At 33.9% G+C, this 23117-nt stretch overlaps 1 protein-coding gene across 10 annotated transcripts in view; it reads right to left on the reverse strand.

Moving 5' to 3' along the window:
* LOC144960864 (tight junction protein 1-like) overlaps positions 1 to 23117 on the reverse strand; it is a 192822-nt gene that overhangs the window by 91008 nt on the left and 78697 nt on the right. For 8 of the 10 annotated variants that reach the window (XM_078894257.1, XM_078894255.1, XM_078894259.1 and 5 more), the window contains 8 exons: positions 22241 to 22365; positions 20639 to 20741; positions 19758 to 19851; positions 16689 to 16792; positions 14968 to 15163; positions 11889 to 12176; positions 10881 to 11001; positions 6589 to 6618 (listed from right to left, as the gene is read on the reverse strand). In XM_078894257.1, the coding sequence (XP_078750383.1) occupies positions 6589 to 6618; positions 10881 to 11001; positions 11889 to 12176; positions 14968 to 15163; positions 16689 to 16792; positions 19758 to 19851; positions 20639 to 20741; positions 22241 to 22365 (1061 nt within the window). The remainder of the gene's footprint in view (positions 1 to 6588; positions 6619 to 10880; positions 11002 to 11888; positions 12177 to 14967; positions 15164 to 16688; positions 16793 to 19757; positions 19852 to 20638; positions 20742 to 22240; positions 22366 to 23117) is intronic. The other 2 variants (XM_078894252.1, XM_078894254.1) reach the window with 1 other exon arrangement.

Genomic DNA, 23117 nt, shown 5'->3' on the forward strand with positions numbered 1-23117 from the left:
GTAATTGTATTGTGATGTAATATAGTAAAATGTATGTAATGTAATGGTGTGTTATGTGCCATGTAATTGTATTGTGATGTAATATAGTATAAATGTAATGTAATGTAAATGTTTGTTATGTGCCATGTAATTGTATTGCGATGTAATATAGTATAAATGTAATATGTAATGTAAATGGTTGTTATGTGCATGTAATTGTTGTGATGTAATTAGTATAAAAATGTAATGTATAATGTAAATGTGTGTTATGTGCCATGTATTGTATTGTGATGATAATAAAGTATAAATGTAATTAATGTGGTTTATGTGCCATGAATTGTATTGTGATGTAATATAGTATAAATGTAATGAATGTATGTAATGTTGTGATTAAAAAAAAAAAAAAAAAAAAAAAAAATTTTTTTTTTTTTTTTTTTTTTTTTTTTTTTTTTTTTTTTTTTTTTTTTTTTTTTTTTTTTTTTTTTTTTTTTTTTTTTTTTTTTTTTTTTTTTTTTTTTTTTTTTTTTTTTTATTGTATTGTGATGTAATATAGTATAATATGTAATGTAATGTAATGTAATGTAATGTGTGTTATGTGCCATGTAATTGTATTGTGATGTAATATAGTATAAATGTAATGTAATGTAATGTATGTAAATGGTGTGTTATGTGCCATGTAATTGTATTGTGATGTAATATAGTATTAAATGTAATGTAATGTAATGTAAATGTGTGTTTATGTGCCATGTAATTGTATTGTGATGTAATATAGTATAAATGTAATGTAATGTAAATGGTGTGTTATGTGCCATGTATTGTATTGTGATGTAATATAGTATATAATGTAATGTAATGTAAATGGTGTGTTATGTGCCATGTAATTGTATTGTGATGTAATATAGTATAAATGTAATGTAATGTAATGTAAATGGTGTGTTATGTGCCATGTAATTGTATTGTGATGTAATAGTATATAATGTAATGTAATTAATGTAAATGGTGTGTTATGTGCCATGTAATTGTATTGTGATGTAATATAGTAAAGTAATGTAATGTAATGTAAATGGTGTGTTATGTGCCATGTAATTGTATTGTGATGTAATATAGTATAAATGTAATGTAATGTAAATGGTGTGTTATGTGCCATGTAATTGTATTGTGATGTAATATAGTATAAAATGTAAGTAGTAATGTAAATGGTGTGTTATGTGCCATATAATTGTATTGTGATGTAATATAGTATAAATGTAATGTAATGTAAATGGTGTGTTATGTGCCATGTAATTGTATTGTGAGTAATATAGTATAAAATGTAATGTAATGTAAATGGTGTGTTATGTGCCATGTAATTGTATTGTGATGTAATATAGTAATAAAATGTAATGTAATGTAAATGGTGTGTTATGTGCCATGTAATTGTATTGTGATGTAATATAGTATAAATGTAATGTAATGTAAATGGTGTGTTATGTGCCATGTAATTGTATTGTGATGAAATATAGTATAAATGTAATGTAATGAAATGTAAATGGTAGTGTTATGTGCCATGTAATTGTATTGTGATGTAATATAGTAATAAATGTAATGTAATGAAATGTAAATGGTGTGTTATGTGCCATGGAATTGTATTGTGATGTAATATAGTATAAATGTAATGTATTAATGTAATGTAAATGGTGTGTTATGTGCCATGTAATTGTATTGTGATGTAATATAGTATTAATGTAATGTAATGAATGTAAATGTTGTGTTATGTGCCATGTAATTGTATTGTGATGTAATATAGTATAAATGTAATGTAATGTAAATGGTGTGTTATGTGCCATGTAATTGTAATGTGATGTAATATAGTATAAATGTAATGTAATGTAATGTAAATGTGTGTGTTATGTGCCATGTAATTGTATTGTGATGTAATAATAGTATAAATGTAATAATGTAATGTAAGAATGTGTGTTATGTGCCATGTAATTGTATTGTGATGTAATATAGTATAAATGTAATGTAAGTAATGTAATGTAAATGGTTGTTATGTGCCATGTAATTGTATTTGTGATGTAATATAGTATAAATGTAATGAAGTAAATGGTGTGTTATGTGCCATGTAATTGTATTGTGATGTAAATGTATATGTAATGTAATGTAAATGGTGTTTATGTGCCATGTAATTGTATTGTGATGTAATATATATAAATTTAATGTAATGTAAATGGTTGTGTTTTATGTGATGATAATTGTATTGTGATGTAATATAGTATAAATGATAATATTAATGTAATGTAATGAATGGTGTGTTATGTGCCAGTAATTGTATTGTGATGTAATATAGTATAAATGTAATGTAATGTAAAATGTGTGTGTTATGTGCCATGTAATTGTATTGTGATGTAATATAGTAATAAAATGTAATGTAATGTAAATGGTGTGTTATGTGCCATGTAATTGTATTGTGATGTAATATAGTATAAATGTAATGTAATGTAATGTAAATGGTGTGTTATGTGCCATGTAATTGTATTGTGATGTAATATAGTAATATAATGTAATGTAATGTAAATGGTGTGTTATGTGCCATGTAATTGTATTGTGATGTAATATAGTATAAAATGTATTAATGTAATGTAAATGGTGTGTTATGTGCCATGTAATTGTATTGTGATGTAATATAGTATAAAGTAATGTAATGTAATGTAATGTAAATGGTGTGTTATGTGCCATGTAATTGTATTGTGATGTAATATAGTATAAAATGTAATATGTAATGTAAGTAAATGGTGTGTTATGTGCCATGTAATTGTATTGTGATGTATATATATAAATGTAATGTAAGTAATGTAATGTAAATGGTGTGTTATGTGCCATGTAATTGTATTGTGATGTAATAGAGTATAAATGTAATGTAATGTAATGATGTAAATGGGTGTATGTCCATGTAATTGTATTGTGATGTAATATAGTATAAATGTAATGTATGTAATGTAAATGGTGTGTTATGTGCCATGTAATTGTATTGTGCTGTAATATAGTATAAATGTATGTAATGTAAATGGTGTGTTATGTGCCATGTAATTGTATTGTGATGTAATATAGTATAAATGTAATGTAATGTAATGTAAATGGTGTGTTATGTGCCATGTAATTGTATTGTGATGTAATATAGTAATAAATGTAAATGTAAAGTATGTAAATTGTGTGTTATGTGCCATGGAATTGTATTTGTGATGTAATATAGTATAAATGTAATGTAATGTAAATTGTGTGTTATGTGCCATGGAATTGTATTGTGATGTAATATAGTATAAATGTAATGAAATGTAAATGGTGTGTTATGTGCCATGTAATTGTATTGTGATGTAATATAGTATAAATGTAATGTAATGAAATGTAAATGGTGTGTTATGTGCCATGTAATTGTATTGTGATGTAATATAGTAAATGTAATGTAATGTAAATGGTGTGTTATGTGCCATGTAATTGTATTGTGATGTAATATAGTATAAATGTAATGTAATGTAAATGGTGTGTTATGTGCCATGTAATTGTATCGTGATGTAATATAGTATAAATGTAATGTAATGTAATGTAATGTAAATGGTGTGTATGTGCCATGTAATTGTATTGTGATGTAATATATAGTATAAATGTAATGTAATGTAAATGTTGTGTTATGTGCCATGTAATTGTATTGTGATGTAATATAGTATAAATGTAATGTAATGTAATGTAAATGGTGTGTTATGTGCCATGTAATTGTATTGTGATGTAATATAGTATAAATGTAATGTAATGTAATGTAATGTAATGTAAATGGTGTGTTATGTGCCATGTAATTGTATTGTGATGTAATATAGTATAAATGTAATGTAATGTAAATGGTGTGTTATGTGCCATGTAATTGTATTGTGATGTAATATAGTATAAATGTAATGTAATGTAATGTAATGTAAATGGTGTGTTATGTGCCATGTAATTGTATTGTGATGTAATATAGTATAAATGTAATGTAATGTAATGTAATGTAAATGGTGTGTTATGTGCCATGTAATTGTATTGTGATGTAATATAGTATAAATGTAATGTAATGCAATGAAATGTAAATGGTGTGTTATGTGCCATGTAATTGTATTGTGATGTAATATAGTATAAATGTAATGTAATGTAAATGGTGTGTTATGTGCCATGTAATTGTATTGTGATGTAATATAGTATAAATGTAATGTAATGTAAATGGTGTGTTATGTGCCATGTAATTGTATTGTGATGTAATATAGTATAAATGTAATGTAATGTAATGTAATGTAAATGGTGTGTTATGTGCCATGTAATTGTATTGTGATGTAATATAGTATAAATGTAATTTAATGTAATGTAATGTAAATGTTGTGTTATGTGCCATGTAATTGTATTGTGATGTAATATAGTATAAATGTAATGTAATGTAATGTAATGTAAATGGTGTGTTATGTGCCATGTAATTGTATTGTGATGTAATATAGTATAAATGTAATGTAATGTAATGTAATGTAAATGGTGTGTTATGTGCCATGTAATTGTATTGTGATGTAATATAGTATAAATGTAATGTAATGTAATGTAATGTAATGTAATGAAATGTAAATGGTGTGTTATGTGCCATGTAATTGTATTGTGATGTAATATAGTATAAATGTAATAAAATGTAGCGTAATGACCAGCAAGTATGACCAATTTCCCTTTCACCCTTCCTTTGTTTACACGTCAAGTCCATATGCTACCAAATTCTATTTCATACAGTACATGTCATCTTTTATATTTGTAACAGCATCCGGATGATATCCAGTATCAATTCTAATCCAACTTTATACAGTAACAGTTTATGAATTTAATACCAGCATTCGGATTGCTGAGTATGTAAACTCACCTGATAATTATTTTATATGGAATTAATATGCTACGAATATCTGTAACTCTTTACTCCACAGAAATCATACTCTGTACCTTTAGTAATAAATAAATCCCTTCCCTTTCTAATTCAACTTTATACAGTAACAGTTTATGAATTTTATACCAGCATTCGGATTGTTGAGTATGTAAACTCACCTGATAATTATTTTATAAGAAATTAATATTCTACGAATAACTGTAACTCTTTTCTCCACAGAAATCATACTCTGTACCTTTAGTAATAAATAAATCCCTTCCGGCATCTATCAAAACAATAACAAACCACATCCTCTGCCGTATATTATCTTTATCATTTTTATCTCATTTAATCCTTCATAATCCACCATCATAATAAGCACACTTGAGCAATGAATCCCTCTATACGGATGATATCCAGTATCAAGTTTAAATTACCTATACACAGTAACAGTTTATGAATTTAATACCAGTATTCGAATGATATCCAGTTTCATGTCTAAATTACCTATACACAGTAAGTTTAGGAATTTAATACCAGTATTCGAATGATATCCAGTTTCATGTCTAAATTACCTATACACAGTAAGTTTAGGAATTTAATACCAGTATTCGGATGATATCCAGTTTCATGTCTAAATTACCTTCTATACACAGTAACAGTTTATGAATTAATACCAGCATTCGGATGATATCCAGTATAAAAAGTCTAAATTACCTATACGCAGTAACAGTTTATGAATTTAATACCAGCATTCGGATGCTATCCAGTATAAAATGTCTAAATTACCTATACTCAGTAACAGTTTATGAATTTAATACCAGTATTCGGATGATATCCAGTTTCATGTCTAAATTACCTATACACAGTAACAGTTTATGAATTTAATACCAGCATTCGGATGGAATCCAGTTTCATGTCTAAATTACCTATACTCAGTAACAGTTTATGAATTTAATACCAGTATTCGGATGATATCCAGTATAAAAAGTCTAAATTACCTTCTATACGCAGTAACAGTTTATGAATTTAATACCAGCATTCGGATGATATCCAGTTTCATGTCTAAATTACCTATACTCAGTAACAGTTTATGAATTTAATACCAGTATTCGGATGATATCCAGTATAAAAAGTCTAAATTACCTATACGCAGTAACAGTTTATGAATTTAATACCAGTATTCGGATGATATCCAGTATAAAAAGTCTAAATTACCTATACACAGTAACAGTTTATGAATTTAATACCAGTATTTGGATGATATCCAGTTTCATGTCTAAATTACCTTCTATACACAGTAACAGTTTATGAATTTAATACCAGTATTCGGATGATATCCAGTTTCATGTCTTAATTACCTATACTCAGTAACAGTTTATGAATTTAATTCCAGTATTCGGATGGAATCCAGTATAAAATGTCTAAATTACCTATACACAGTAACAGTTTATGAATTTAATACCAGCATTCGGATGGAATCCAGTTTCATGTCTAAATTACCTATACTCAGTAACAGTTTATGAATTTAATACCAGTATTCGGATGATATCCGGTTTCATGTCTAAATTACCTATACACAGTAACAGTTTATGTTTATGAATTGAGTCACGAGGGGAAATGCAAAATGCAAAACAAAAAAAAGTAGAGACGAACCAAAAATAAAAATGATAAAATAGAATAAAACGGAGATTTAAAAAAAAATTTACCAAATGTCACTCCTCATATCAACGTATCTCCTGATGATAGTGATGGGGGTGGGGGGGTTGGTGGTGGTGGTAGTAGTGGTGGTGGCAGTTGTGATGGTGGTGATGACGACGACGATGATGATAATAATAATAATAATAATGACAATGACCACGACGGCAATAGTGAAAAAATTATACACATGTGATGGTTCTAGGAACTGATTGTGGAATACTAAATGTGTGGTGATGACAGAAAAAAGGTCATTTGTGACTTGACTAAAATGAAATTCATTAATAAAAATAAGTAAATTAATTAATAAATCAATAAATAAATAAAACAAAATAAAATTATAGGTGCAAATCTAGTTTAGTAATAAAAGAAAAAAATAGAGACAAAAAAAAAAAAAAAAGAAGAGAAAAAGATGTTTAAAATTCCATTGCCAAAAATGGTGAATGAAAAAAAAAATAATTTCATTTTGCACAACGAAGAATGCTAAAATTCTAATGGTGAATGGAAAAAAATAAATGTTTCATTTTGTACATACAACGAAGAATGCTAAAATTCTAATGGTGTATGAAAATATATAAATGATTCATTTTGTACTATGAGGAATGCTAAATTTCCAATGGTACGTGAAAAAAAACAAGAAAACCTTCATTTTATACAATGAAGAGTGCTAAATTTTTAATGGAGTATGAAAAAAAAAAAAGTTTCATTTTGTACTGCGAAGAATGTTAAATTTCCAAAGATGTGACTGAACGATGAAATGAACAAATTTTTTCAAACCTTAATCGTTATAATTAATCTTCTCTTTTAAGCATAAATAAACATGTTTTCACATATCAGCCACTAACAAATCCACCACTTTGATTAATAAATTTCATCGCTTACAGTCGATGTGTACATATGCGCATATATTTAATAACCGAAAGGAATCATGGGAATGATTAGACCTTGTTGTAATAGGGTGTCCAGGGAAATTCAACCTTAAAATTTCCTACCTAGAAGTGAAATTTCCTACCAGGTATTTTACCAATTCTTGCCATCCCCACAGTGTTCTATATGCTTAAAAAAGACAATCCTACTTAAAATAGGTCTTAACTCAACACAATCCATATTTTAAAGTAAGAGCAAAGGTGAAAATGACTGGTCAAAAAAGGAGGAAATTTCTCAGTGCACAGATCAGGACCCATCCATGCGACTATAATCTATAAATTTGAATTTCATTAAAATTTACTGAGATGCAACCCAAAATGTGTCTCGCAGCAATTTTTGACAACATTCTGAGGAATTTCAAAAGTTTAAAAACTGATAGCAACATATAAAATCTTATCTACTTAGAGAATGGTACCATGTGATTATACAATGTCAAAGGCCACCACCCATCCCCATTTTCACTTTTAAAAATACTCATATGATTTGTTTGCAGGTATGATGTGGCAGTAAGTACTGGTACTAGTGGTAGAGATGATAGTGCAGTGGTAGTTGTTTATAATGGTTGTAGTAATGATGGTAGGGATGATGATGTGGCAGCGATTGTAGTCGTGGTGGTTGTGGTAGGGATGATGATATGTTGGTTGTAGTAATAGTGGCGGTGTTAGGGATAGTCATGTGGTGGTTGTAGTAGTGGTAGGCATGGTGATGAATGTGGTGGTGGTTATAGTTGTGGAGGTGATAGGGATGATGATATAGTGGTGGTTGTAGTAATGATGAGGGTGGTATAGATGGTGATGTAGTAGTAGTTGTAGCAATGGCGGTGTGGTGGTGGTAGGGATGATGATAATGCAGCGGTAGTGGTTGCAGTAGTGGTGGTAGTGATGATGATGTAGTGGTTGCAATAGTGGTGGTAGTGATGATGATGTGGTAGTGGTTGCAGTAGTGGTGGTAGTGATGATGATGATGTAGTGGTTGCAGTAGTGGTGGTAATGATGATGATGTGGTAGTGGTTGCAGTAGTGGTGGTAGTGATGATGATGTAGTGGTCGCAGTAGTGGTGGTAATGATGATGATGATGTAGTGGTTGCAATAGTGGTGGTAGTGATGATGATGTGGTAGTGGTTGCAGTAGTGGTGGTAGTGATGATGATGTAGTGGTCGCAGTAGTGGTGGTAATGATGATGATGTGGTAGTGGTTGCAGTAGTGGTGGTGGTGATGATGATGTGGTAGTGGTTGCAGTAGTGGTGGTAGTGATGATGATGTGGTAGTGGTTGCAGTAGTGGTGGTAGTGATGATGATGTAGTGGTTGCAGTAGTGGTGGTAGTGATGATGTGGTAGTGGTTGCAGTAGTGGTGGTAGTGATGATGTGGTGGTAGTGATGATGATGTAGTGGTTGCAGTAGTGGTGGTAGTGATGATGTGGTAGTGGTTGCAGTAGTGGTGGTAGTGATGATGATGTGGTAGTGGTTGCAGTAGTGGTGGTAGTGATGATGATGTGGTAGTGGTTGCAGTAGTGGTGGTAGTGATGATGATGTAGTGGTTGCAGTAGTGGTGGTAGTGATGATGTGGTAGTGGTTGCAGTAGTGGTGGTAGTGATGATGTGGTGGTAGTGATGATGATGTAGTGGTTGCAGTAGTGGTGGTAGTGATGATGATGTGGTAGTGGTGGTAGTGATGATGATGTGGCAGTGGTTGCAGTAGTGGTGGTAGTGATGATGATGTGGTAGTGGTGGTAGTGATGATGATGTGGCAGTGGTTGCAGTAGTGGTGGTAGAGATGATGATGTGGTAGTGGTTGCAGTAGTGGTGGTAGTGATGATGATGTGATAGTGGTTGCAGTAGTGGTGATGGTGATGATGATGTGGTGGTAGTGGTTGCAGTAGTGGTGGTAGTGATGATGATGTGGTAGTAGTTGCAGTAGCAGTGGTGATAAGGATGATGATGTAGTGGTGGTTGGAGTACTTGTGGTGGTGGGTATGATGATGTGGTAGTAGTTGTAGTGATTGTATGGGATGTGGTAGTGGTGGTGATGGGGATGATGATGTGGTGGTGGTTGCATTTGTGAGTGGTGTTGGTGGTAGGGATGATGATGTAGTAGTTTGTAATAGTGATGGTGACACGGATGATGATGTGGTGAAAGTTGTAGTAAACTAATACAATTGTGTGCACAGCAGTTGTCCTTTGTACATTTTTTATATCACATTTTAAGCAAGAAATTCCTGATTTTTCTAATTTTAGAGGAAATTTCACCCTCAATCCCATTATTTCCAACATTTCCGACCAAGTATGAAATTTCCGACCAATTTCCAACTTTCCGACTTCCCTGGACACCCTGTGTAATGGAGACTTTATCGGGGTTGTTTGAGTGTTTCCATGCCAACAATCAGCCATAACAATTTGGGTTGTCAGCAGACTTTCTAAAAACAAACACACGTAGCGTCAAGCTTGGTTAACCTTTCTATATAGATAGTTCGAAGATGACGTCACTCAGGTCTTTGTTATTGTTTTTTGCCATCCGCGTTTATGAGTAATGCTCACTGAACTGTATTAACCTGACTATAAACGTTCATGGATACACACAATTTTGTGTGTTGGTCCGTTATACTTTCGGATGGCAATGTTATGAGCTTCTTAGCAAAGCGCATACTATCTATAGGGATTTTAAAATTATTGCCTTCTTCTATCTCAAACATTATCAAAACTTATATTTCTGTTTTTTTTCCAAGCCAATGCTATGAATTATAATTATAAAAAAAAATCCATTGATTTTGAAAATCTAAAAACTAAACAAACAAAAATCTACCACCAAAAATTAATTATTAACCCTCTCCTTACCAACTATGGGAAAATCGTCACATTCGTTTTGATTACAACCATCCTGTTACTTATTCAAATTTCTTTTGTACATCATAACATTTAAAGAAGTATGTTGTAGATTATATTTTGATAAAGAAATTATGTATGGTAAGAACTTTACTGCTTTTATGTCAGAGTGATAAAAAATCTATTTTTGTGTTAGTTGGTTGTGAAGTTTTGGGGAAAATCCTGAAAATGGCTGGTAAGGAGAGAGTTAAACACAAAAAGCCTGACTTTTATCATAATAATTAATATAAAAAATGTATTAAAGCTGTTTTATTTTGTAAAAAAAAATACAAACAAATTGACACACTCAAAGACAAACTACTGACATCATACCTATCACCAGCTATTAAAAAGCAGAAGTTACGACGACTGGACCATCGGAAAAATTTTTAAAAGTCCGAAAATCACCATAATTAAATCCAGGATTTGTTAAAAATAGTCTTGTTAGATAAATTAATTTCTCAAAGTGAGAAAAAGGAAGGACTTCAATTCCTAGACCAATCGTTTCAAAAACTTACTCGTGAATAATGCGTGGTGGAGAGGGGAAGACGTCGTCTTCGTAGTCTCGGTCACGCCTCCTAACTCTTGAAGGGTCGTCCCAGTCGCTGTGGTAGCCATCTCTAGGGTCAAGGTCACGACCTATAAAATAGAAAATGAGCTTCATTTAGTCAAATTTGGATTTGCTTGTATGCCTTTAAATGATGTTTACTTATTTCCAACTTGTTATGGGATCATTGTTGTAATAATAATAATAATAATAATAATAATAATAATAATATATAATAATAATAATAATAATAATAATAATAATAATAATAATAATAATAATATATAATAATAATAATAATTAATAATAATAATATAGTAAAATAATAAATAATAATAAAATAATAATAATATATAATAATAATAATAATAATAATAATAATAATAAATTAATAATAATAATAATAATAATAATAATAATAATAATAATAATAAATATAATAATAATAATAATAATAATAATAATAATAATAATAATAATAATAATAATAATAATAATAATAATAATAATAATAATAAATAATAATAATATAATAATAATAATAATAATAAATAATAATAATAATAATAATAATAATAATAATAATAATAATAATAATAATAATAATAATAATAATAATAATAATAATAATAATAATAATAATATATAATAATAATAATAATAATAATATAATAATAATAATAATAATAATAATAATAATAATAATAATAATAATAATAATAATAATAATAATAATAATAATAATATATAATATAAAATAATAATAATATAATAAAATAATAATAATAATAATAATAATATAATAATAATAATAATAATATAATAATATAATTAATAATATAATATAATAATAATAAAATAAAATATAATGAATATTTCATAGTACAAGCAATGTCTATGGTCGTTTCACACTATAGATAAACTCCAGCTCCATGAGCACAATGGCTCTGAATGAAGGACTACACATCCGCACACTGACCTGGGTTTCTGGAAGGAAGATCATTGTCAAAGACGTAATGTCCATCATAGCGCGTGTTCTGAGAGTCAGGATAGGCTCCCGGGGGTACGGGGTGTCTGTTTGGGTGTTGGGCTCCTCCCTCCAGTTGTGGCGGGGGTGGTGGTGGTGGTGGTAGGGGTAGCTGCTGTAGTTGCTGTTGTTGTTGAGACACGATCCGGGGGTCTTTCATGTAGAGATCTTCCTCTGACCTCACACTGGGTCTGTAGATGTTGACGTCATCAGGGACAGGTCGACGAAGGCTAGAGTAGTCTGTCAAAATTATTGAAAATTACATATTATTATTATTATAATAATTCATTATTTGACATAGTGCCAGAGGTGCTTTACAATAGCATACCTGCCAACCCGTAAAGAAAAAAAATAGGATGCTTCTTTAAAAAAAAATAGGAGTCTAGGGAAAAAAATAGGGGTAAGCAATGTTAAGAGGGAAAAAAAAAACAATAAACAACTTACCCTAGGTAGGCGTAGCGGGCGGCGCAAGCATCTATAAATAGGATAACCCGCAAACAACAATTTTGTTGAGGTGAACTGGCTGACGAATGGTATGAATGTGGTCTAGTGGTATGACACTCGCTTTCGGATCGGAAGGTCCTGGGTTCGAGCCTTGCGCTCGGCGCATAGTTGAGTCCTTGGAAAAGGCTCTTTACTCACATTCTCTCACCGTACTCAGGTGTAAAATGAGTACCTGGCAGTTAACAGCGTTGTCTTTGTCCAAAAAATTGTAATATCACCTAACAGGCGCCATGTCCCGTCCTTCATGTTAAATGTTGCTGTTGGCCAGGGACCCCCTGTAAAGCGCTTTGAGCACATTTAGTGGATATTGCGCTATATAAAGCTCAATTTTGATTTTTTTTGTTTTTTGAATGTGCCAAGGTGAGGTCTGAATAATTATGTGTAATTGTAAATGACAATCCTTTCCTTCAGTCAGGAAGGAAACAAAACTGATTATATAAATCATATTATAAAACAGGCAAGCAGGTGGCTTTATTTCCGCCATTTAAAAAAAAATTGTTTGTTTTTAAGGGATTTACGGCACTTGAAACACGTTTAGGTTATATCAGCGCCAATAAAAAGGAAGAAAATGGGATAGTAAAAAGTTCTAGAATTAAATTAAAGCACCCAAGAGAAAGTAAGACAAAGGGGAACTGGGAACAAATATGGATCAGATGTAGATTCCAAGAGCACACCACCAATGTACTTAGTTTGAGATCACCCATAAGTCTCATCCAGACACAAGCACAAAATCCAACAAAGAGGAATACACTCAAATGTGTATATTATACATTCAAAATAACAAATATAATAATACATAACAGAGAGATGATTTACAAGGAAAAAAATATCATCTCCCAAAAAAATAACTATGCATTTGACTGTTTCCCTCCCAGCTAGGACTCCGGCCAGGGCCAGGACAAAACCAAGTAATCTCATTCCAAGACAAAGACAGAAAGCATGTTGGAAAACAGATATAAGGGGATAGAAGCCCACTATGGGAGGTCAGGAACCCCACCCAGTTTTAAAAATTAATTAATTAAAAAATATGAGTTTCACAAAATCCGGAGGGGTGAGGTATAATCAAGATAAAATCGGGGTAAATCCGATTTCATTATCGGGGGTTCTTGGCAGTTATGCAATAGTTTTTTTTTGGTATCGATCACACAAGTTCATTCATTCGACTACAGAATCACCACAACAGTCAGACACATATCTTGTTCGAAGTTCACATAGAATCATGAAAAGCAGAATGAAAAAGATTTGTTTTTTAATTGTCGTTTGAAGACTGGTAGACTTTCACATTGTCGCGTTTTAGGTGGTACGATTGGAGCCGAAAATGCAAAACCACGCTCAGCAAACTTTGTTCTTGGGATGTTTTTCACCAATTGCGAAGAACTGGCGGATCGCAGAAATCGAGTTGGTTTATGTTGAAGGTATTCAGGTGATGTATGGTGAAGGCAATTGTAAGCAAAACATGCAATTTTGTATTTTATTATTTTCTCTATTGGAGGCCAGTGTAGTGATTTAAGGACCTGTGTTATATGGTCCCAAATATGTGTGAGAATGGGGGTTAAAGAGCCTTTTCAAAACTGAAAAAGGCTATCTGCGGCTATGTCGTCTTGTGCTATGACACTCCTCTTCTGATCAGAAGGTGCTGGATTTGAGGCCATCTCTAGGCTGCGCAAAGCTAAAGCCTTGGCTGGCTGGAGAAGGCTCTTTACTCGTATCCTCTCATTGTACTCAGGTGTAAAATGAGTACCCGGCCATTAACAGCAATAATATAAAAATAAAATGGGAGGAGTGTCACCAAAATTCATGCTCTTGAGCACGAGTGTCAAATTATGACACAAGACATGACGGTGATTTTTTTTTTTTTCATGACTCCACCACTTGACCTAGGCTTTTATCAGGGGAAAATGTCTGGCATGACAAAATCAGTGGAAATTTTTAAAAAGAAAATCATAAAATCCCGGAATTCCGCAGATCCACGGAAGATTAGCATCACGCACACCGTAAATGTTGCTGCTCGAAGCTCGAGAAATAAATAAAAATGTGAAATTGAAGGTAAGCTTCAATTTAATTAGTCTACCAGATCATATTCGTCTGTAGTGTTTCATTCATCCTTTTTGTTGATAAAGGGGAAACCCAAAACATCCATTCTATCTGTTTTCATAATTGTTTGTTTTGTTTTGTTTTTAAGGGTTTTACGGCGCTTGCAACACATTTAGGTTATATCAGCGCCAGTAAAAAGGAAGAAAATGGGATAGTAAAAAGTTCTAGAATTACAATTAAAGCACCCAAGAGAAAGTACGACAAAGGGGAACTGGGAACAAATAGGGATCAGATGTAGATTCCAAGAGCACACCACCAATGTACTTAGTTTGAGATCACCTTTGTCTCATCCGGACATAAGCACAAAATCCAACAAAGAGGAATACACTCAAATGCTTACATTATACATTTCACATTGTTATTTACATCATGCACAATGGGAGGTCAGAAGTCCCCCCCCAGCCAGTCCAAGCAGCACAAACAAAATACAAACCTCCAGGTTGGCTGTTATTGCTGTTGTTGAGCCAGGTCTGTGTTCTCATCTGGTCGTGTGTGGGTTGTTGTTGTTGTTGTGAGGGCTGTTGTGGGAGTGGGGGGGATGACACTAACAGCAACAATTTGTCCTTTGACTTCTCAAGAGTTCTCTTGGCCTCTGTCAACGACAAACCTTCCACCGGCGTGTTGTTGATCTGAAATAAAACAAGAATGGGTACAAATAAAACAACAATCAAAACAAACAAAAAAAAAAAAAAAAAAACTTGAGCTTTTATATAGCGAAATATCCACTTAATGTACTCAAAGCCTGTTAGGCAACCTTTTTGTACAAACTCTCTTACAATATCGGTCACAGCCTAAAGCCTGGTACTTCTTATTCATGCATGAGTCTAGTGGGGTAATGTAAGTAAAGTGCCTTACCCAAGTACACAGTACTGGAACCAGATATTTTTTCTTTCATGATCACTGCCACCCAACTTGGAAGCAGTGATACCTGCCAGAAATGTCAGGCAGCCCCAGAGACCAGCAAGCACATTGTCCTCAACTGTCCAGTCACTAAACTTGAAGGTGGCTACGAAACCATCCTTAGAGTGGAGGAAGACTTTAGAAGCTGGGCTGACGAAATACATTTGGAGGTGTAGCCATACGCTGCTACTACTACTACTGCCACCCATCCTACTTCTGACAGTAACTAACACCCCTTGTCTTTTATGAAAAGAAGAGTCGTTGTTCCACGTGGCCACTGAAGCCACTACAGTGCAGGGTTGCCAGATTATATTCAGGCATTCTGCCAAATGGATTTTAAAAATCTGCCATTCACCACAAAAATCTGCCAAACCGTACTATTTATAGTAGATACCCCCTTTGAAAATTCATCAGTTTTGTTAAACAAAAAAATTCGCAAGGCCGATGTCATAATTTATTTTTTCATTTCCCAAGTTTAAAAAAATCACTTATACATAAAAATTGCCATAGAAAACGTGGAGTAGACCTATACATGATACAAATAATAACGGAAAATAAAATCTGCCAAATCATTTTTTTTCTGCCAGACGACTTAAAATTCTGCCAAAAAAGGACATTTGGAAGAAAATCTGCCAAATTGGCAACCCTGCTACAGTGTCGCGCACTCAGAACAAAACAGAAAACTCATCCTTCAATATTTCTAGATCAAAATGATCATTATAATCTTCTTGGCTTAAATTCTCAAACCCGGGACTTGAGTCAAGTTCAGAATGGGTCTTTATTTTTTAATATCGATGCTGTGTGTTTAGCTGAATTAAAAAAAAACAACTTGAGCTTTTATATATCGCAATATCCACTAGACGTGCTCAAAACGCTTTACAAGGGGTCCCTGACCAACAGCAACACGTAACATGTAGAACGAGGCATGGCGCCTGTTAGGCAATATTATATTTTTTTTCCAGACAGAGACAATGCTGTTAACAGCCAGGAACTCATTTTATACATGAGTACGGTGAGAGAATGTGAGTAAAGAGCCTTTTCCAAAGACTCAACTATGCGCCGAGCAAGGCTCGAGCTCAGGAATTTCCGATCCGAAAGTGAGTGTCACAAGCGAGTGACCACATAGCCGCAAACAAAATTATGTGTAACCTTGAACGTTTTATAGTCTGATTGACAGAATTTAGTGAGAACAATGTTGGCTAAGCACAATAACAAAGAACTGAGTGACGTCAATTTGGTTCTATCTGCACTTACCTTCAATACAACAGCTCCTTCCTTCAACGTCCTGTCGTGAGATGCCAGAGAATGGGGTAAAATCTCTTTGACAAAAAATTGACATCCAAGAATGACTCCATAGTCTGGTTAAACAAATTTTATAAAAATAATAAATAATGTTTTTTGTTTTTAAGGGTTTTACGGCGCTTGCAACACATTAAGGTCATATCAGCGCCAGTAAAAAAGAAGAAATGGGATAGTAAAAAGTTTTAGAATTACAATTAAAGCACAAAAGAAAAGGTGAGACAAAGGGGAATTGGTTCAAATAGGAAACAGATGTAGATTCCATGAGCACACTATCATTGTACTTAGTTTGAGATCACCTAAAAGTCTCATCCAGACACAATCACAGGTCCCCACTAAGAGGAATACACTCAAATGTCTACAAATCATATGTTAAAAATCAAAAGAGTAACAGTACATAACAGAGATGATTTACAAGGAAAAAAATATCATCTCCCAAAACTATAACTACACATTCGACTGTTTCCCTCTCAGCCAAGGACTCCGAACAAGGTCAGGACTAAACCAAGCAATCTCACTCCAAGACAAAGACAGAAAGCAATTGGAAAACAGATAAGGGGATAGAAGACACAGCAAGTACCTCCCTGCCCGCTATCAGAGGTAGGAACCCCATTGAGGGAAATAGTGAAAATACCATTCATTCATCTCTTTGTATTTATTAAACAAGTTATTTATATCGTGCCCAAATAACACAACGAGCTTGCGAGTATGGGATATTGCATGGTAAAAATATATTGAGTTTAATAAATACAAAGAAATGAAAGAATATGTTTATTCTACCCCTCCAGTAAGATAATTAGATATAACCAAATGGTATGGTATTAGTACTTCTATTCACCATAATTTGTATCTTTCTCCTTCTGCTTGAATGACAATTTGATCCAAAACAAAAATGATTATTTATAATAACCAATCAGCTGCCTTTTACACATTTCACACCAATAAAATGTGCGAAAATATTCTGCAATCGTTGAATAAATTTTTATTCAACGAGTTCAAAGCATTATTCAACGGTTGCGTATTTACTAAGAAATGATAGGGTTTTCCAATGAGAGGGCTGGAATAATATGGTTTTTAAAATGAAATTTTGTGAGCAACGGTATTAAAGCTGGTTTATGTCAGGATGAGATAAATCCTTAAAAGTGTCAGGATGAGGGGGATCCTTAAAAGTGTCAGGATGAGATAAATCCTTAAAAGTGTCAGGATGAGGGGGATCCTTAAAAGTGTCAGGATGAGATGGATCCTTAAAAGTGTCAGGATGAGGGGGATCCTTAAAAGTGTCAGGATGAGACGGATCCTGAAAAGTGTCAGGATGAGACGGATCCTTAAAAATGTCAGGATGAGATGGATCCTTTAAAGTGTCAGGATGAGATGGATCCCTAAAAGTGTCAGGATGGGATGGATCCTTAAAAGTGTCAGGATGAGATCGATCCTTAAAAGTGTCAGGATGGGACAGATCCTGAAAAGTGTCAGGATGAGATGGATCCTTTAAAGTGTCAGGATGAGATGGATCCTTAAAAGTGTCAGGATGGGACGGATCCTTAAAAGTGTCAGGATGAGATGGATCCTTTAAAGTGTCCGGATGAGACGGATCCTTAAAAGTGTCAGGATAAGGGGGATCCTTAAAAGTGTCAGGATGAGATGGATCCTTTAAAGTGTCAGGATGAGGTGGATCCTTTAAAGTGTCAGGATGAGATGGATCCTTAAAAGTGTCAGGATGAGATGGATCCTTAAAATTGTCAGGATGAGATGGATCCTTAAAAGTGTCAGGATGAGATGGATCCTTTAAAGTGTCCGGATGAGATGGATCCTTAAAAGTGTCAGGATGAGATGGATCCTTTAAAGTGTCCGGATGAGACGGATCCTTAAAAGTGTCAGGATAAGGGGGATCCTTAAAAGTGTCAGGATAAGGGGGATCCTTAAAAGTGTCAGGATGAGATGGATCCTTTAAAGTGTCAGGATGAGATGGATCCTTAAAAGTGTCAGGATGAGATGGATCCTTAAAAGTGTCAGGATGAGATGGATCCTTTAAAGTGTCAGGATGAGGTGGATCCTTTAAAGTGTCAGGATGAGATGGATCCTTAAAAGTGTCCGGATGAGACGGATCCTTAAAAGTGTCAGGATAAGGGGGATCCTTAAAAGTGTCAGGATGAGATGGATCCTTTAAAGTGTCAGGATGAGGTGGATCCTTTAAAGTGTCAGGATGAGATGGATCCTTAAAAGTGTCAGGATGAGATGGATCCTTAAAAGTGTCAGGATGAGATGGATCCTTTAAAGTGTTAGGATGAGATGGATCCTTAAAAGTGTCAGGATGAGATGGATCCTTAAAAGTGTCAGGATGAGGTGGATCCTTTAAAGTGTCAGGATGAGATGGATCCTTAAAAGTGCCAGGATGAGATGGATCCCTAAAAGTGTCAGGATGGGATGGATCCTTTAAAGTGTCAGGATGAGATGGTTCCTTAAAAGTGTCCGGATGAGACGGATCCTTAAAAGTGTCAGGATGAGATGGATCCTTAAAAGTGTCAGGATGAGACGGATCCTTAAAAGTGTCAGGATGAGGCGGATCCTTAAAAGTGAATGTGGACTTGAAACACTAAAAAAATTCCAACTATGATCATTATAGAAGAGTAAGTGGATCACGCATTTATTTTGAAAATAACAGAAGATGATGTGAGTAAAAAAGTGCCAGAAGACAATAGAAAATTAAAATTTTTCATTGCAATAGGGGCTCTCGAACCCATGACCTTAATGATACAACTCTGCCTGGCCATGGGAGAGACGCTGTGCAGTCAACGCCATTCACCACGGACTCAAGACAGGAAATAAAGCTGTTTACGACCAGGTACTCATCTTACACCTGAGTATGGTGAGAGAAAAGCGTGAGTAAAGAGCCTTTTTCAAGGACTCAACTATGCGTCAATCAGAGCACGACTGGAACCCTGGGCGTCCCGGTCTGAAGACAAATGTCATACCACTAGACCACATATTGCTGCACAAATAATTCTATTGGACATCAAATCTCACCGTCTTTTTTATTCTTCTTGGTGAGGAGAATCTTGGAGGGCAGGTTGTTCCGTTCCACGGAGGAGAGGGGAAGAAGGATTCGTCTCTTTACAACCTGAGGGACAGGAGAACGGATGATGTTATTTAATGCATCAAAAACACAAAAATTGACCTTTTTTGAGCTTTTTTTTAAATAGCGCAATTACCACCAAAGGTGCTCAAAGTGCTTTACAAGGGGTCCCTGGTCAACAGCAACACTTAACATGTAGGACAAGACATGATGCCTGTTAGGCAATATTACAATTTGTTTTCGGACAGAGACAACGCTGTTAACGACCACGTACTCATTTTACACTGGAGTACGGTGAGAGATGTGAGTAAAGAGCCTTTTCAAAGGACTCATCAACTATGCGCCGAGCAAGGCTCGAACCCAGGACCTTCTGACCTGAAAGCAAGTGTTTCAGTCAATTTTTATAGAGCTCATTTACAGGTCTAAGATTTAGAAATGAAGATTATCAAAATTCTTCAGCCTAAACACTTACTTATTTATCCGAACCAGCGACTATCTGAGCTCTAGCTCTTTGGCCTTGTGCCATGATGTGGAAGACCACATAGCCGCACATAGAAACTAAGGGAAGACATTTGAATGAGATTTTCACATATCTCAATGGACAAGAAGATTCCGTCTTTCCTCGAGGAAATGTCATTGACGTGTCTAATTGTTGCCTTGTGTACGCTGACCTTATCCAGTGCATCTTATTTATGGTGACGATATTGATAATGTTGTTGTTGATGATGATGATGATGATGATGATGATGATGATGATGAAGATGATGACGACCACGACAGTAAGCATGATGAAGACCAAAATGATGATAACAAAGACCCATAATATACATACCATACTGACAGAACTCCCACAATCCCGTAGTACATTGATGGCCGTGGTGTGGTCCACGTTCTCTAGAGAAAATCCATTCACCGAGAGGATACGATCGTTTATTCTGGGAGGAGGGGGGGGGGGGAGAAAAGATGAAAGAAGGAGTCAAAATCTGGAGTTCTGACATCAATGATGTACGTTTCGGGTACAAACCCGTCGTCAGCACAATAATATACAAATAAACGTGGAAAACAAAAATAAAATATAATGAAAAATAACTTGTATCGTCTGTACTCAATGGGGGTTGCAGTATCATACTACAACCACCATTGAGTACAGACGATACAAGTTATTTTTCATTATATTTTATTTGTTTTCCACGTTTGTATTTGTACCCGAAACGTCCATTGTCTGTTTTGTTCCCTTACGAAGCCTTTTCATTTTCACTCTTTCGTTAGTATTTTACGATCACCGGCTTCAGGCAGCCCTTACCGTTTTCTACAACAACGATGAAAATACTCCAATTGTGACCCCTCGTCTCAAAACGGTATTAAGTCGGGATGACTAAGATGCTGAAAATGGAATTTGTAGCCAGAAATATCATGCATAAGTTGAGTTTATATGCTTTATAGAGGAGAAGGAATATCATATTTTACTGTGTTAAATACCAACGTTTTATATTTTTGACCAGTTTAACTATACTTTGACTTTTTAGCATCTGGTCCATCCCGACATAATACCGTTTTGAGACGAGGGGTCACAATTTTGACACACCACTACAGTCGTGAACTTACCTCAGTCAATAACAAATCAAATTCAATTGGTAACATGAGTGAAGATCTTTATATGTTTTTAAAAGTTTAATGTCACATTTAGAGAAGACATTAGAAAGAAACTGGAGGCAGCAAAAATGTGGTTTCTTAGAAGGATGTTAAGAATCTCATGGACAGAGAAGAAAACTAATGAAGAAGTATTAGAGCAAGCTGAAACTAAAAGGTTATTAATTCGTACAATAAGAAAAAGACAAATGCAATTTTTAGGGCACCGAAATCGACATAAATGTATTGAACATCTTGCTCTCACAGGAAAGATAGAAGGTAAAAAGAGTAAGTAAAGGTAGACCAAGAAAAACATATTTGAATAGTTTGAACAGCTGGGTGACAAAGAAAGAGAAGAGTAATATTAGTTTTCTGAGGTTATCTGATCAGAGAGATGAATGGCGTATCATGATCACCGATGTCTGGCACAGACTTGGTACTTGAAGAAGAAGAAGAATGTCACATTATCTCACTTGTCTGTGGTGTTTTATTCATCCTGTTTTGTTGATAAAGGGGAAATCATCTCCCTGTTATGTCGTGCGCCCAGAGCTTCCAACCAGGGGGATAGGTTGCGCAATATAAATGTGCATTATTATCATTATTATTATTATTATTATTATTATTATTATTATTATTATTATTATTATTATTATTATTATCATTATTATTATTATTATTATTATTATTATTATTATCATTATTATTATTATTATTATTAATTCCAAATTCATTTTTCTGGGGTCGAATCAAATCCAGACATAATACTGTTTTGAGAGGTTTGAGTTTGAATCCAATATGGACTTACTGTAGTTTTCCTTCGGCGGGTCCAGCCTTGAGGACATCCGAAATGGCCACAGAGGGATCTCCATTGGCGAAATGTGGACTGCCGTGTCCTCCAGATACTGCAATGCCAAACCCAAACGTTGGGGCCTGTGAGGGAGATGGAAATAATATAATATAATATAATATAATAATGTTTGCCTGACTGTGGGGGTCCAGATAGCTCAGTTGGTAGGGCACCCAAACGTTGGGGCTTGTCAGGGAGATGGAAATAATATAATATAATATAATATAATAATGTTTGCCTGACTATGGGAGTACAGATAGGTCAGTTGGTAGGGCACTCACTTCCCACACAATTGATCCCAGTGCAGTCAAGATAATTTACTAACCCCCCCCCCCCCCTCCCGTCCACCTAGCGGTGATTGGGTAGCTGGGTCTGGTAAATCTGGGAAAATGTACTTTGCCATATTGCCAAGTTTAGTTAGAATCTCATTTTTTATCCCAACTGAGTTCTTGTCATAAATGATTGAATCAACCCTTTTTGTAAATTCGGGAAATATCAAAGTTTAATTTCACTTCAATATTTTTTTTTTTACAGCAAGTCAAGTTGAAAAAGTATGACATTTGAGAAAAGTTGCTGGATACCTTCCCCATACATCTGACCCATAACTTTATGAAAAATCACGCAATTTACTTAAAATAAAGATTAAAATGCTCGGCGGAGCATATTCTTTCAGAAAATGCAAAAAACTGCAAATCCAAAATGTTCACCTTCCGACTGATTATGCCATGCACTGACTTATTTTGTTTGTTTGTTTGTTTTTGTTTATTTTTAAAATAAATTGTCCTTCAGAGACAGAAGGCCTATGGAGCCAGAGTCTATCCTGGTTTCTATAGTA

The sequence above is a fragment of the Berghia stephanieae genome, chromosome 15 (genome assembly GCF_034508935.2).
Source record: "Berghia stephanieae isolate SIO BIC M18660-M18661 chromosome 15, UCSD_Bste_1.3, whole genome shotgun sequence".
Taxonomy (NCBI): Eukaryota; Metazoa; Mollusca; class Gastropoda; order Nudibranchia; family Aeolidiidae; genus Berghia; species Berghia stephanieae.